The 17,212-nt window shown below is 39.8% G+C and overlaps 1 protein-coding gene across 1 annotated transcript in view; it reads left to right on the top strand.

Annotated features, from left to right (window-relative positions):
* The window catches only part of exoc5 (exocyst complex component 5), an 83,976-nt gene extending 73,599 nt beyond the window's left edge, over positions 1-10,377 (top strand). Inside the window, exons 15-18 of the mRNA XM_062537384.1 lie at positions 4,671-4,757; positions 5,515-5,623; positions 9,657-9,872; positions 10,074-10,377. Coding sequence (XP_062393368.1) covers positions 4,671-4,757; positions 5,515-5,623; positions 9,657-9,872; positions 10,074-10,262 — 601 coding nt within the window. The 3' untranslated portion in view covers positions 10,263-10,377. The remainder of the gene's footprint in view (positions 1-4,670; positions 4,758-5,514; positions 5,624-9,656; positions 9,873-10,073) is intronic.
* The last annotated feature ends 6,835 nt before the right edge of the window (positions 10,378-17,212 follow it).

Here is a 17,212-nt window from a genome sequence, read left to right as displayed (position 1 = left end):
GATCTCGCACCCGATAAAACTTGGATGAAAAAAATGGATGTGTGTGATTGGGGGCCAAGCAGCGAAGCTGCGAAGGCACCCATTGTATTGCGTAATTTTCTTATTATTATTATCACGCTTCCATAATGGAAGTCAATAGACCTCTGAAGTTCGCCTACAAAAAGGATCCAAAGCTGCCATCTTTGCCCATATAAGGAGATCCGGGAGTTAATTGAAGCTAACTGCCTATGGCAAGTTGCATGGTTAGCTCTGGGGTAGCAAAGATCAAAGTGTGCCGTCTTCACCTACCGAAGATCACAGTATCCACTAGACGGCAGTGGACAAACTTTGTAGTGAAGAAACGTCTGCATTTCCAATGTCATCATCCCCGGCGAGAGTTTAACAGGTGCGATAATTGAAAATCCCCATGTTATTTTCCCATAGAAAAAATCTCAAGATACCGGATCTCCTTATTTGGGCAAAGATGGTGGCTTTTTTGTAGGCGAACTTCAGAGGTCTATGGCAGCCCATAGAACCGTATGGTAAAAAGTTGTGAAATTTGGCACACTGATTAGGGACAGTCCCATAATTCATGTCACCAAAGTTCATGTTGGCACCTTATACACTCTAGCGCAACCAACAGGTCAAAGTTGGATGTGCATTCAGGCACATAACTTTTGACCTGTTGGTCTGATTTTCAAAAATCAGGTATCGTTGTAATCCTTGGACCTGACCCAGTTCAACGAACCCTATGACCTCGTTTTCCGCCATGACAGATTTTCCGCCATTTTGGATTTCATCCAAAACACTTCAAAGATTATTTCGTTCACGAATTTTGTCATTTTTGTCAACACCAAACTTGACCCAGAGGGACATATCCAAACAGATTGATGTCTGTAATTAGAGATGGTACGGGTTGAGAATACTCCTTTCTTTGCCGCACATCGGGAATCCCGAAGGTTCGGGACTTTGTAATTAAAACTGGAACCGCAAGGGGGCAACATAAGACCGCCCTATTAACATGAAGGTTCGGCTCATGCCGGAAAACACGGAAAAACCCGAAGACACCGCGCTGGTGACAAGCGGAGAAAACGCGCTCGGCATGTCAGATTGCAGTTGCAGAGTTTTCGAATGTTTTACAGCCTACCTCACAGCTCTCTCACGCGACGTAGCCTATAACTCAGTCAGTCCAGCAGAGATGCCAGAGCAACGTTTTGGTCAATGGAGAGGGAGAGAAATGCTCCGCATATCCGTCTCATTTAATCCGTCTCATTTAATCATTAAAATGAAGGTGATGACTGGCGAAATTAATCAAACGTTTCAATAAACCATTGTTGAAATTAATGAAAATGGTTTTAGAAGGAAATAGCCTTCAATTCAACCTGAAAGACTCGATAGGCAACCTTAGATTAATTCATTCATTCATTACGGTTACAAGACCGCATTTCCGTGAATAGGTTATTGTCAAGGCGAAGACGAAAGAGATGGACAAGATGGACATTTAGGCTACATTTACATGCTAGGAATACTTGGAAATGTGTATAGGCTATTTTAAAACAGAGGCATGTTCATTTTAACCGGCGACGCTGGGTAGCCTATTATGTACCAGCACTTGTTATCACAGATTTTGTCCCCACCACTTTTGACAACTGAAAATAAGATGTATTTAACAGAAATCTCTTTAATACATGCCTATGCTTGTCACTTTACTTATAACCGTAGGCTGCATGCATGGAGAAGATCGCGCATTTTGTAACATTGTAACAATGGATGGTCAGATATGCGATAGGGCAGAGAGGGTGATTCATTGTAACCATCGACTTGTAGGCCTAGCTCCGCAAAATAAGTTTCTAGCAACTTATGTATCGTATAGATGTTCATGTTGATTCAGAGATAGGCATAGACTACCGTAGGCTGCTGTGCGTGAAGCTATATGACAGCATTTTATCATGTGGTGAATTATTAACTAACGTCAGTTTAACATGTCAGAACTTTTGATCGGCGTTTCAAGTGCATGCCGCGAATAAATAAACTCGACTGACTGAATCCCATATATTTGTTGGCAAGTGTTAATACTGTATGTAGGCTAACTGTGGCGCAACTAGTTGAGGCATATTTACCGCACGCCAGCGACCGGTGTTCAAAACCCACTCTACGAACCTCTCCGGAACCCATCAAGACAAAAGGCATCGTTTTATTAAAAAAATGGAAGATTTTCTCAGTTTTGCGATTTTTTTATGTTTGCGATGACTGCTGAAAAGAAAAGTTAATATGTGAATTCGTGGTTCAGCGCACACTCACACACATTTTTACATTTACATAGTGTCGGGCTCAAGTGTCTGTCGAGAGAGAAGGGGGGAGGGAGGCAGTCGTCCTCAATGCCGCATATAGGTTGGCTATAATGTAGTGAACTGGTTAGACGAGTGTGGGGGAGGGGGAATGATCGCACAAGACAATTGCTCTTCATGAAATGGATCTCACAGATGGCTGTCGATTTTTAAATGTAGCCTACTACACCACTTGCGAAATCGGACGTGGCACATAGCCTAATTATTAGGCTACTGGATTTAATATAGGAAGTCCATAGACTTTGTTCATCCTATATATACAATAAGTATAAAATCCGACAATCCAAAACGATAACGAGATCCCCCAGAAACGAAAAACAAGTTTGTTGAGTAGCCTAGTCCTTCCAACAATCTCAGCTTTTGCGTTTGATAGATAAAAGGCATCCTGTCCTGCTGTATTCTAATGATAAAAAAAAACATCCACAAGGTATAGGCTAAGGGTAATGCAGCATGCAGGAATCTCTCTCTCTCTCTCTCTCTCTCTCTCTCTCTCTCTCTCTCTCTCTCTCTCTCTCTCTCTCTCTCTCTATATATATATATATATATATATATATATATATATATAATATATATATATATATATATATATATATATATATATATATATAAAACGCACAAAACTTTTGTTAAGCCAGCTCCATACATAACAATAGCTGCCGCACGCTCTCCCCGGCCTCCATTTAAACTGCCATGCATAGTAAGCCTAATGATAGCCTAATAGTTATGATATTAATAGCCTATTAATGACCTCATGTCGGAATGGCACGTTGTTTGAAAAAAAAAAAGTTAAATACCGCCGAGTAGGGATATGTCGGAATGAACAGCGGATACCAGCTGGGTTGTAAAACATTCGAAAACTCTGCAACTGTAATCTGACATGCCGAGCATCTGTTCAATACAGAAGGAGACTTAAGCTTACATTACTTAGCTTATATATTTCTTATAACGAAACGTGAAGAAAAAATATGAGGACTGACCATCTCGTTTCTCCGCGTTTCCCGCAAACCATGGCGACAAAGAGAAATAAATATGATTTGACATTTAAGCTGATTGTTGTCAAATTTCCCAAACACAACGGGAGAAGCAGCGGACAGGAACGCCACAAGCAAGCACTTCTAGCCCAAATTAACATGGCAACGTTGCCTATGACTAAAGTGTCTAAGTAGGCTAGTCCTACTAATATTACATTTGATTGGTAGCATGTTTGTAGCGCGCCAGTTTACCCATCCCCTACATCAAAACAGCTTAGAATCAATCAAAGAATCAGCTGTGTCGGCGTTAGGCTGTAGGCGATTTTCTATAACCATTTTCATTCATTTCAACAATGGTTTATTGAAACGTCGTTTGATTAATTTCGCCAGTCATCACCTTCATTTTAATGATTAAATGAGATGAAGGAGTCGACTATTGACGGATATGCGGTCTTCATCATTAAATGCAGTTGAAATGCGGGTTAAAACTTTCTGCCACCTGGTGGTTGTTTGGGTACATTGCCTTAGCCTCGAAAAAAATCGGCTTGACAGCCTGCGGGATCTCTTCGGGAGTCCCGCGGGAGAAGGTGCATTCTCAACCCATACCCACTGTAAACCAAAAGGAAGCTCTACAGAGTATAAAGTCAGGGGTATGATGACTTTTCCAACCCTGTTATTCTGGTTTTTAATTTTTTATTAACTTTCAGAACTGTTGCCTTTTTTTTCATTATTTTGATGTTGTACAGCTACATTAAGTAAATATAACTGGAAAAACTTTTTTTTTATGTGTTTTGATTTCAGACTGTAAGACAAAAAATGGGTCATTTGTCATTTGTTTGCATAGTGTGATGAATTCCACTACATCTTTACTTGTAAGGGACTTTCTGGGATGCTTTAAAAAAAAATAAAAAAAATAATAATAATCCTCTACATCCTTACTTGTACGAGACTCTGCCTTTCTGGGATACTTTTTTTTAATACCTGTCATGTTGCCAGTTACCCTAATTAGTTGTAAACTATTCCTCCTTTTGTTTTCTTTATCATTACACAACTTTTCCAGCATTTCCTTGGCCCGGTCCCAACTTTTTTTGAAACATGTTGTTGGCATCAAATTCAATTTTTTTTTTCTATGAAATAGTCGAAATTTTCCATTTCAACATTTGATAGGTTGTCTATGTTATTTGTGCAGCTAAATATGGGTGTTTCAGATTCGGATGTTATCACATTCTTTTTTTTATTTGGATTTTACACTACATCCCAACTTTTTCTTTTCTATTTTAGTGCAATGCATAATTTTACTGTTCTTGAATGCATCAATCTCCACACTCTGTGATTTTAAACCATGTTCTCTAAAGCATGTTGTCCATTTTAGCTCTTCCCCCAAGCTGACTGAGTGTCTGCACAAGAAGAAAGAGGTTATAGAGCAAATGGAGGTTAAGCTGGACATGGGAATTGACAGGTAAGTTTTGGTCTGTCAGTGATGATAGTGGACTCATAGTTACTCATGGTGTCAACAACAACCCACAATCTGCTCTACATTGAGGATGGATTGATATACAGTATAAGCTATATGCTATGAAACGCTGTGTCAAAGAAGAACAAAGATGTTTTTGCACATAGACTAAGAGGCTACCACTCAAACAAAGTACACTTAAGCAGTAAGCCTCGAGAGGCCATAGTTTACACCGATTTTAGAACAGCTAAGGGACGTTGTCAGGCACGACACGCAAGTGGAGCTGTTTAAAATCATTGTAAACTACCGACTTGAGTGGCTTATTGCTTTAACGGTTTCTACATCTATCTGGCAAGATTTTATGAAATAAAGCCACAGCAACGAGAAATATAATCGTTCTTCTGTCAAGAAATATATCTCTATCTGAATGGTTGCCAAGCAACATTGAGACGCAGCTTCTGTTACTTTTCCGTATGTTGTAGTTGCGCGGTAAATCTCTTCATACTTAAAATGATACCAAATAGATGTTTTGTTCTTAATAAAAGATTAAGAACACTTGGTTAGATTTAATTTTTACAAAACAAAACTATTACACAAATTGACACATTACAGCATTTTTAACAAATGTATTAGACTTTTGCAGTGAGTGAGTGAGTGAGTGAGTGAGTGAGTGAGTGAGTGAGTGAGTGAGTGAGAAGAGAAAATAAATACATATTAAACTGTACATCTAATCAAAGTAAATATGGACTTTTTCCCAATGAAGGACACTGAAATGCATGGTGGGACAGATGAAGCACATCCTGGCAACTGAGCAAAAGAAAACAGACTTCAGACCTGAGGATGAGAACAATGTCATGATTCAATATACCACAGTATGTTTATGTAACATTTACATTTATTCATTTAGCAGACACTTCTATCTGAAGTGGCATACATAAGGCATTATACATAGCAACCTACGATGACATAACAATCAATAAACATTACATTAACATTAAAATTAGCCCCCCATTACCATTATTAATAGACTAGCAGAAGTAGAATTTAACAAAAACATATACACACTGCAACTCTCTATAGAAAAAGTGAGAAACAAGGTGAACATAAGGCTTCAGACACTTTTAAGATCCTAAAGCTATCACTAGAATTAATTAGGATTGGGAAGCATTAGGGAAATCATTTCACCAACGAGGAATCATAGAATAAATGGGTCTTGACGTCTGGTTGATAGAAGGCTGGCATGGCAGATGCTCAGATGCTCACAGTGAGTAAGAGGGGGGCGTAGAGCTGGATCATGGAATTAAAAGAGCAACGTGCAGTTCCAGTACATGTCCTATAGGCCAGAGTGAAGTGAGTTACTATTGGAAGTCAATGAAGAGTAGCAAAGGAGTTACAGGGAGGCTACACTGGCCACAAAATTGAAATGTAGAGAGGAGAATGTCATGGTTCACTGCAGATAGATCAAGTTAAATTAATACGGATGACTGAGCAGAGGCTTTAGCTACATTCAATGCTTCAGTCACAGGTAAAAGAGCAGTTTCAGTAGAATGACCATGGTTGAAACTAAACCGCTTAGCGTCCACTAAGTTGTTGTGAGATAGGAAATCAGAAACTTACTCGAATACCACTTTCTCAAGAAACTTTGACAAGAAGAGAATGGAGGAGGCAGGTGTATAGTTCAGAACATCAGCTGGATTTAGTAAACTTAATCTTGAGCAAAGGTGTAACCCTTAATTGTTTGATAGAAAAACGATCTCCTTCAGAACTTAGTGATGAATGAAATGTCTGACCGCTAACAAAATGTTGGATGTGATGGGACTAGAGGTGGGCATAGATTAATTTTCTTAATCTAGATTAATCTCACTGTAATCTTGAAATTAATCTAGATTAATCTAGATTCATTTTAGGTGCACCAGTACAAAATGTAGGTGCACCCACATTTTTCATTGCATCGCCTTTAACGCTAAAAGGTCAGCTTTCTATCGCTGTCCTTTCATATAATGATTTTTGAAGAACAAAAAGCCTAAAAAAAAGCTTGATACACAATAAGAATATATTCTTTACAAAATCATTTAAATAGGCCTATTCTACATACTGAAATTTCTGATATTCATGACCGCACACTTTATGCAGATTGATTGTAGCCTACTATTCATATTACAACTCCGCCTCTAATTCAGCTGTCTGCTTGAAGCCTCAAAATGTAAACAACGTAGCATAGTTGGCTAGTTTACCATAGTTTAGGCCAGGGGTCTCAAACTCAAATGAGCTGGGGGCCACTGTAACCAACATCAACTGGTTGGGGGGCCGCATAGGTCCCCCCCCCCAAGTCTGTGGTTTACGAAGGTGTAAATACTGTACAGCCTACCTATCTAATCAGCATATGATGTCTGGATGACAACTACCTCGAATTATGCACCTCTCAGTAAATACTGAATGTTGAACATATTTGAGCAGTTTTACTTTACTTTTTTTGTCCTTTCCCCTACATAAGAAATTAACAGCAAAACAGTAAAATGTAACAACAGTAAACTATGGCTACGCCTACTAGGCTGCTAACACAACGCTTTTGTATACAATGAAGTAGCCTGGTCAAATCAGTGCCTGTCAAGTGACTTCGTAGTTTTTCAGCTGTCTGTACGGGGTCCAGGACACTATCATCTCAATTACCACTGGCACCTCAATTATGTTGGGCAGAGGGTCGGCGCATGGTAGCCGCTAGAAAACACTGTCGTTCACTCAAAAGACGCACCTTCACAGACGCACCCAGATCACTGTCAATTACGATCGATCATAATCTCCAAAAGGCAGACATACTTCAGAATCAGATTATGTGAATAACAGACCCAAGACCTCATGAAACGTGATTTTTTGTTTCAACAATGTATTTCTGCTTCAGTTTGTGCAAAACTATGTCCTGCATGCATCGCTTTCGCGTCATTACAAACCGCACGTCTCCTGCGTGTCGTTTAATGAGGGGGCTAGTTCGTGAAAACGTTGCTTGAATCGAAACACTTGATGTCTAGCAGGTGGAGTCTAGGCTACAAATGAGACTTGTCACCGTACCTCCCGTCTGTTTTAACCCGTGTCGTTTATCGCATAAAAAATACCCTCAAGGGGCAACTTAGGCATTATTATTTTGACAGAAAGTTGCAGGCTGGAACATGTTGCAAGTAAGGTGCTGTGTCCACCAAACGCGTTTTTTGCGCCGACGGCGACAATTTTCAATGTTAAGTCTATGTAGCTCGGCGCTCACAGCGCTGAGCGCCCTCGGCGGAAAAAAAAGTCGGCGCTCAGAGCGCTCAAAGTTGAAATCTGTTCAACTTTTAGAACAGCGCCGGGCTCGTCAATGGCACTTCTCGTTATAAACCGTCACTGGTTTTGGTAACTTAGCAACAATAAACACTTATCGAAGCGCCGAGAGGAGGAGGTTTTGGGCGCTCTGGCTGTAAAAAACGCATTTGGTGGACACAGCACCTAAACAATTGCTAATTCGTGTTGTTGTCACGAGCCTGAGTTATGGTAGCGCAGCCATAGAGCCCAGCCCACGATTGTTACAAAATATAAAATGCCCAGATGCATGCGCGGGCCGCACTAACATTAAGCTTCGACTTCAGGCCGGGGGCCGCAAAATATCATCCCGCGGGCCGCAATTGGCCCGCGGGCCGCGAGTTTGAGACCCCTGGTTTAGGCCTACTGGTTGGACTGTTCAGTTTCCCCACATGTTTACTGTAAGTTTCAATGTGGGCTAACACTTGTTCTCCTTTCGAGTTTTGGAGTTGGAAAACATTGGTATTGAGATCATCAGTCAACTCGTGCAAGAGTGACGAATGTAAGAGTTTTAATCAACTTTCTGCAGGAATGATGCTAACCGGAATTCATATTAATTTAGCTAACGTCTATGCATCATTGTTTTCACGATTGTGAACGTTTTATTTGGATTAAATGTGCATGTAGAGGGGCAGGTGTCCATTGAGCGTGCACGGGAGAGCGAGGGAGAGGGAGAGGGAGAGCAAGAGAAAGCGGGCCAAGGAGTTACTTGTTTGGTGAAGCTGCACGCATAGTCTACTATACAATGACAACTTGTGAAAGAAAGCAGCCGAGCAGCGTCAGGTGCACCAGTGCGACCTAGACTTTTTTCAGGCGCACTCATTTGGCGTTCGCGCTAAAATATCAAGTGATGGTGATCATAGCTTGCGTGGTATAGACCCAGCTCCGAGCCCAACTTTGAGAATAGATTAACGCCTATATTTTGTTTTTATCGCCCGACAAGAGTTGCACGTTAACGCAGCACGTTAACGCCGATAACGGCACACCACTAGATGGGACCCAGGTGGCATATTCTTGGAAGACTTTACTTTTCATCTCCAGACAGTGAAGTTGTCGACCGTAGCAGTGGAAGATTGAGAATAGACTTGAAAAGAAAAAAGGCCCTTCAAGAATTGAGCCTTATTCCTAAACCTAGTCAGATTGTCTTGTATTGGGCAAAAAAATCGGCCAATGGAGTAAGCAAAATTGACTAGGTTAGAATTCTTAAAACTAGCAAAAAAGTCTAGCCAATGAAAAATCATGAATCAGGCTAGAATTTGAGTAAACTGAGCTTACCACAAAAAAATTAAATAATATTTTTTTGACTTAAGTTGTAGCCCTCAAATACATCATCAATTTTGAAAATTGCAAATATAACAATGAAATGAAATAGGAATAAAATGGTTTTAAAACGTAATAGTAAATTAAAACAAATAATATTTAGTGACATAGTGGTTAATAGGAAGACTTCTTTACTAAAGCACTTATGAATTGACATGAGAAATTGTCTAAAAATATATATCATTCATTACATCACTAATAAGAATTCAGGAGCTACCCATACTCTTTGTTACCTTTCTATTTCTATTACTTTAGGCATGTTCAAAAGTGTGCGTGTATGTAAGCTGCCAGGTGGAACGTGTGCGCCGCTCCATGGATGGGAAGAATGTTGACACTGTTCTGGCAGAGCTGGGTGTGCGCTTCCACCGGCTCATCCATGAGCATCTACAGCAGTTCACCTACAGCTCTATGGGAGGCATGTTGGCCATCTGTGACGTTGCTGAATACCGTCGATGTGCCAAAGATTTTAGGGTGAGTCAATCAATCAAAGGTCAGAGAAAACTGGGGCAACTGAGGTATCTAAGATTTTTCTGTCTGAGAGATACAGAACATATAGTAATATACAGTACTGTGGAGTTTAAATGTGTATCCTTTGGAATTTTTAGTAACACTTTTGATGAAGGTGTCAGAAACGACTTGCCATGCTAATGATCCGCCTTTTCCTCATAACAGGTTCCACTGGTGCTCCAGCTATTTGATACACTTCATGCCCTGTGCAATCTCCTTGTTGTTGCCCCTGACAACCTCAAACAAGTATGCTGTGGAGAACAGCTCACCAACCTGGACCGAAACCTTCTCCATACCTTCGTCCAGCTTAGGGCAGATTACCGCTCCTCTCGACTGGGACGTCACTTTACTTAGTGTCCATCATGACTGGTGTCATAGTCCCCTTACAAATGTTTAAACTCCTACAATTAACACTAATGAAACACAATAAATTGATATATCCAATAAATTCATTGGATAGATAAGTCCATATGTTTCTGTTTGAATTACACCATTTAAAATGTCTTTGCTTGCATTGTGTTGTGCCAAATATGCGCTACTTGATAAATATGTGTCTAATTCTGCATTCATTATGAAGGTTGGGGAACATCATCTCCAACCTCTGGGTGTCGTCCAAGTGTTGCAGATCCATTTACACTATAGGTGGACTTTCACTTAATCTGATAATAAAAGCAAACAGGTTTGAATGGTGCTCTTACATCTAGCAAATTGCAGTCATTCCATGTTGGACTCGAAAAATAACAAAAAAAGGTTTGAGATCAATCACCGTCCTCGCCCAACTACCCACACTTTCAGAAAGAACCATATTTGACCTTGATTTGACCTTTGTCTTTGTTTTGTTATTTTGCTCCTTGTATTGGATTATATAGTATATTTGCTATTTTTATTTCAGCCTGTGTTCTTTCAGCCTTCACCTAATATGTTGTTCTTCATGTCTGAAGTACCCTGGCTCCTTCCTTTTTCCTTTTAATATTTTTCACAAATGAAAATATGTTCATAAAATGTTTTAGTAAATCACAATGCATAATGAGACAAACGTATAGATTTTCAGAAAGTGTTTAAAGATTGTTTCAAGTACATCATCATCCACTGTTTGTTCAGAGCAGATTGAGTATTAAACTGATACAGGTGTGCAATCAGAACAAAGCATGGATATAGAAACAACAACAAAAACAAAGCAAACTTTGCCTTCTGACATCACATAAAAGCCCTCAAAAACACATGCTGTACAACCTAGTCTTATTCTTTTTTTCATCTTAATTAACAACCTCTTTAGATTACGAACACAACATAAGACAACAAATGCACAAATTACTATAACTGAAATTCAGTGGAAAAAGTACTACAGTAAATGTACTGTAAAATATGCAACTGGTATGTAACGTGGAACTAATTTGCATGTGTTTACGAATTTAAAACAATAAAACATCTGTGGGATCTATTGTACCAAAACAAGTAAACTGATTGCTTTTTATCTACAGCATTCACAATTGTTGTCACCCCTGATAACAATTTGAGTGAAGGGAAGTATGGTGACTAAAACTTTGAGTCACAAGAGGCTAAGATAGGGAGGTGGACACGCAGACTCACTCCAAACAAACACAGATTCTTCAAATTCAGGTCAAGTGAGGTCAAAGGATGCAATAAAGAGCGTTGTTCCATTTAGCAGCAGGCAAAAATGTGCTCTCCCTACTCCCTCTTTATCGCTATACCTATGCCAAGGTGCATATAACCATTCATTCATTACTCAAATACCAGTGACAGATGTCAAAATAAAAGTACCAATACAAACACGCACACACAGGAAGTGACCTATGGACCTAATTATCACATTGTAATCATTACAAAACACAATGAGAAATATAGCCGCAAGCGCACATGCCCACCAAATTTGGTTAATTTTCATCAATGTGTGTCAACCATAACAGACAATAGGGAGGGAAAGTGAAAACCAGCGCCCCAAGCGGTTGTGTTCCTATCGAAGAGCAGCTCCAATGTTAAGTCCCATAGACTGACTTTTCAAATAAATACTACGCAGCTATACCAGCGATCTTATCCACCAAAAATATTTTTCAGTCTGCATACTGTAATAATCTACTAACTGTGAAAATAGCAGACCCTATTTCGCCTTATTTTAAAAAAACGTAATTGCTCATGTCATTTCATAAATGGACTACAACTACAAGTGACGTGACACCCTTCGACGACGTTACTCACCTAGCATTGTTTGTTTATTAGCTTGTTAGCTAGTTGGTTAGTTAGTAGACAATCACACTTACTGCCAGCTCTTGTGTGAGTAGGAGCACGACACAAGTTATCCCAACATAAAGGTAATTACCACACGGTTTACATCGCTCTCTGTTATTAAAAAAATATGTAAAGCCAGTTAAGCAAATTGCCGTTTTGATCAGTTGGAGATGAAGCGCCCAAACTGGTGACGTCAAATGTTACTGTAGCTACTGTAGTTCGTTATCACCATGTTACAAACAAACTCAAAACAATTAAACTGATCCTAAAAAATAAAGTATGACCACTAGAAGCAATAGAGCTGACCTAAATGCATAGCATATTGAAGGCATTTAACTAAGTTCCCATCGTGGGCCGATATATTTTTTCTAAAAGAAAATCACCTCCACTCCCGCTAGCCTCTAGGAACGCAACCACTAGATGGCGATGAGATTACTTTCCCTCCCTATAGGCTAGATGGCGCTATAGAGTCCCTTAGCCACACCCTAGGCCAGAGCTCTGTCCCTGACTAGCGGCAGCAATAACACACAAGCCTACCTAATTGTTGTGAATGTATGTGTCAATCATAATAGATGACATGCTAGGTGGCGCTATAGAGTCCCTAAGCCACACCCTAGGCCAGAGCTCTATCCCTGACTAGCGGTAGCAATAACACACATGCCAACCAAATGTGGTTAATTTTCGTGAATGTATCAACCACAACAGACAATGCGCTAGGTGGCACTATATAGTCCCTAAGCCACACCCTAGGCCAGAGCTCTGTTTCTGACTAGCGGCAGTTAAAACAAACAAGCTCACCAAATTTGATTCATTTTCGTGAATGTATTATGTCAACCACAACAGGTAACACACTAGGTGGCGCTATAGAGTCCCTAAGCCACACCCTTGGCCAGAGCTCTGTCTCTGAATAGCTATAACAAAACACATGCCCACCAAATTTGGTTCATTTTTGTGAATGTACGTGTCAACCACATCAGACAATGCACTAGATGGCGCTATAGAGTCCTTAAGCCACACCCTCGGCAAGAGCTGTGTCTTTGACTAGCAGCAGCAATAACACAGAAGCCCACCAAATTTGGTTAATTTTTCGTGAATGTTTGTGTCAACCACAATAGACAATTTGCTAGGTGGCGCTATAGAGTCCTTAAGCCACACCCTAGGCCAAAGCTCTGTCTCTGACTAGCCATAGCAATAACACACAAGTCCACCAAATTTGGTTCATTTTCGTGAATGTATGTGTCAACCACAACAGACAATGCACTAGGTGGCGCTATAGAGTCCCTACGCCACACCCTAGGCCAAAGCTCTGTCTCTGACTAGCCATAGCAATAACACACAAGTCCACCAAATTTGGTTAATTTTTGTGAATGTTTGTCAACCACAACAGACAACGTGCTGCTAGGTGGCGCTATAGAGTCCCGAAGCCACACCTTAGGCCATAGCTCTGTCTCTGACTAGCAGTAGCAATTCCACATGTAGCTGCCAAATCACATCCAATTCATAACCTTTTTTCTATGTGGTTCATTTTCGTGTATGTATGTGTCGACCACAACAAACAGCGCGCTAGGTGGCGCTATAGAGTCCCTGAGCCACGCCCTAGGCCAGAGCTCTGTCTCTGAGTAGCGAGAGTAATTTCACATGTAGCTGCCAAATTCCAAGAGTTGTAGTGCAAAAAAAGCCAAAACAGTGCACTGGTATGAAAAGGTCCACTATAATAATAAATATAGCCGCAAGCGGCGATGGCGGGCCCGAGCAACTGCAGTGTGGACCTGTGACTTGGGCCAAGCCGAGTTAAACACATATTTAATGTCTTTTTCAGCCATATTGGATTTTCTGCCATCTTTGATTTGATCCATAACCTTTAAAGGTTTCTCTTGTCACAAATGTTTGTAATCTTCTCGAAACATCGTGCAGATGATCTTCAGACCATGACACACATCAACATCTTGAAATTCAAGGGTGTTTGCCCGTGACAGCCAATCAAACATGACGTAGAGATCACGAAACCAAAGTAAGCCAATTTCTCAGCAACCCTTTAACATGTTTAACCAAACTTAACCCACACTCATGACATTATCCTGGGGACACCCAACACATTTGGTGACCTTTGACTTCTGGGGTTACCTCTGATTACTAAGATCTGTGTAAGCAACCAACAGATTTCCTTTTCTTTATACTTGTACCCTGGCCAAATGCTATGCAGATATTTAATTATGTTATTGTGAATGCTTAATTTTGTTTCATCATCATTATACTATTACATGTCTAGAAGTCTGTTCAAAGGTATAATTAATGCTATGGGCAACTATGCTGCACTGACACTACCCTACTTCTTGAATTTCCCCTTGGGAATCAATAAAGTATCTATCTATCTATCTATCTACTGTAAATGAATTAGATTTATCAGCAAGAAAGCAGTAATATAATCTGAATAATCAAAAAAATATTATTACATAATAAATAGTGCATTACCTACACAGCTTTTCTTACTACATAGCGCCATGCTGGTACCAAAGGCGAATCAATAGCTGTCCAGTGCGCAACACGTCCCTTGTTTTAGTATAAATGTATTTTATATCATAGTCTATTTACTAAAACATGGAGGGAAAATGCGGCTTTGATTAGTTATTGTTGGGAACAATCAATACGGTCTCTTATCTCTTCAAGTATCTAGCCAGCTCTTTCTTGCCATGGTTTTATATAAGAGATGCGTTGTCTGACAGTCTGGGATTGAATTCAGCATGAAGAATGCACATTAAGTATGATGAAGTTATATAAACAATCTGGCCGTAATAATGGTCTGGCTCTAAGTCTGAAGGAACTCTTTTCCAAGCATTGTCATTGGATGAGAACATGACTTGTGTCTCATCTGAGTTATGGGAGATACAGTACCAAGTCAGAGATATATATACTGGAAGTAGAAGAGGCAAGTAAGTTAATATATGCAGAATTTTATAAATATTTCCAAGAATGTTTTCAATACATTCATATTGTATTACTTCTTCTTCAAGGAGACCACAAGGAGTGGTGGAGGCCTGGATGCCGAAAGGAAGTTCAAGTCCATTTTCAAAATAGTCATGATGAAGACATCAACCATCACGTACTGTACTGTAGTTCTAAAATGATGGCTTTAAAATGAGGTTGCTTTTCTGGATATAGTTTTGTTTTGTGTTTAAATTAACTAAACAAATCCAATATCATTGCATTTGGAGTCCACTGCCACTTGTCAGTTCAGAACACTTTCGGTAACACTTTATTTTACTGGCTTTTCTGGATATAAATTACTTTTGTTGTGTGTTAAATTAAACTAGAAGGCATTTCCCCAGTGGGAAAGTGCGAAGTGTGCTTGCTCCGACGTGCCGCGACAGCGCCCCAGCAGGAGATGCAACCAAGCGCCAAAGTTGGCAAAGACGCGAAGCTGCTTCAAGTTTGGCGGCGTTGCCCTCGATTGCCGAATTCTTACACTGACGTGACTGTTGTTTCTAGAACAAATACGAGTAATGTTAGGAGTATAGCTATTCTGCTTTGCAGGAATATCCGCAGTTTACTCACTGTTGAATAAGTTGCAATGTGTTAACTCTTTCAAACAGAAACGTCAGTCCGTTACATCTGCCTCTTGTCCACAAACGGCATGTTGCTGAGTTGACCCACAACGGCACCAGCAACGAAGACTTTCACACAAACACACACACACACACACACACACACTTACACACACACATAAACACCACCCTCTCAAACACAAATATCTGTCTGTTACGTCTGCCTCTTGTCCACAAACTGCATGTTGCACAGTTCAACCACATCTACCCATAATTCTTTGATTTATAAATAACCCCAGCATTAAAAAACTGCAATGTGTCAAATCTTTATATATGGATATATATTTATTTATATATATATATATGGATATACTGTATGGGCAATTCCATGCAAAACTGTCAAGTCCATAACCCCAGACAGCATCAAACTATGATGTGGATGATGATTTCGTAAAAGTTTACCATTTCGCTCTTCTTGTTTGTACAACATATTCAATGACATTGTTAACATAATCATTTGCATTTTATAAATGTATCCCTTTTTCCACCCTTATGTCTCAACATATACTGGGGTCACATCAGGGATGGAAATTAGCCACCCGCCAAATGCGTGTAGTTTTGCGCGCTGGCGGGTGAAATATGTCAACACACCCGCCACTGTGGCGGGTAAGCAACTACTTCTACTTCAAGTTGTTTATTTCATCAGAATATTAGCAGTCGCCACAGAGATAAGAACACACGACTTGTACCAATAATCCTCAACATCGATGGACATGACGATCACAACAAACATTCTGGTACGGAGCGCCTTAGAATGTTGGCTCTCATCATTGCGTCAGTATAAGAGCCAAGCTCTTCCAGTTAACGTGGCAGCTAGATAGCCTACAACCATTGACTGTATACATTTACAACGAGGCTACCAGTTAATACGTTTAGGTAGGAAATACATAGGATATATATAACAGATATGCCAAACTCCGAGTCATGGTACCTAAGTTAAGCACCCAGCCAATTAAACATGACCAAGGAAAAAGTGAATGGGACAACTCACAATGCCATTGGCTACCACGGTAACCTAACTAAATCATAGAAGTTAACATTGCAAGACACTTATCTTTTCTATGACGCCAGAAATATTTTCCTTACCTTCTTAGTTTTTTTGAACATTCACATTATTTAATGAAAACATGTAGCCTATCCTTGAACTATGCGTGATTTTCCCAAAACCGAATGAAACCTAATTATGTTCACGTACTTCTTAAAGTGACAGGCGCTCAATTAGACCTACACACCACCTCTGTAATATCATTTAAGACAAGTGTAATCAAAATATTCAAATTACTGAATATTTTGAGTAATTATGCATATGCTATAAATTGTTAACAAAATATATAAAGTGTATGAATTCATATTAATATGAAATAGAAACAGGACAAGCCATTTTCTGAGCAAGGTTGAGCAGAGACTAGGATTGCCACTGCTCTGGATGATCTGTATCCAGCTTAAGGCAATAAG

Source organism: Sardina pilchardus, chromosome 5 (genome assembly GCF_963854185.1).
Source record: "Sardina pilchardus chromosome 5, fSarPil1.1, whole genome shotgun sequence".
NCBI lineage: Eukaryota > Metazoa > Chordata > Actinopteri > Clupeiformes > Clupeidae > Sardina > Sardina pilchardus.
This window is presented reverse-complemented; position numbering and strand designations above follow the sequence as displayed.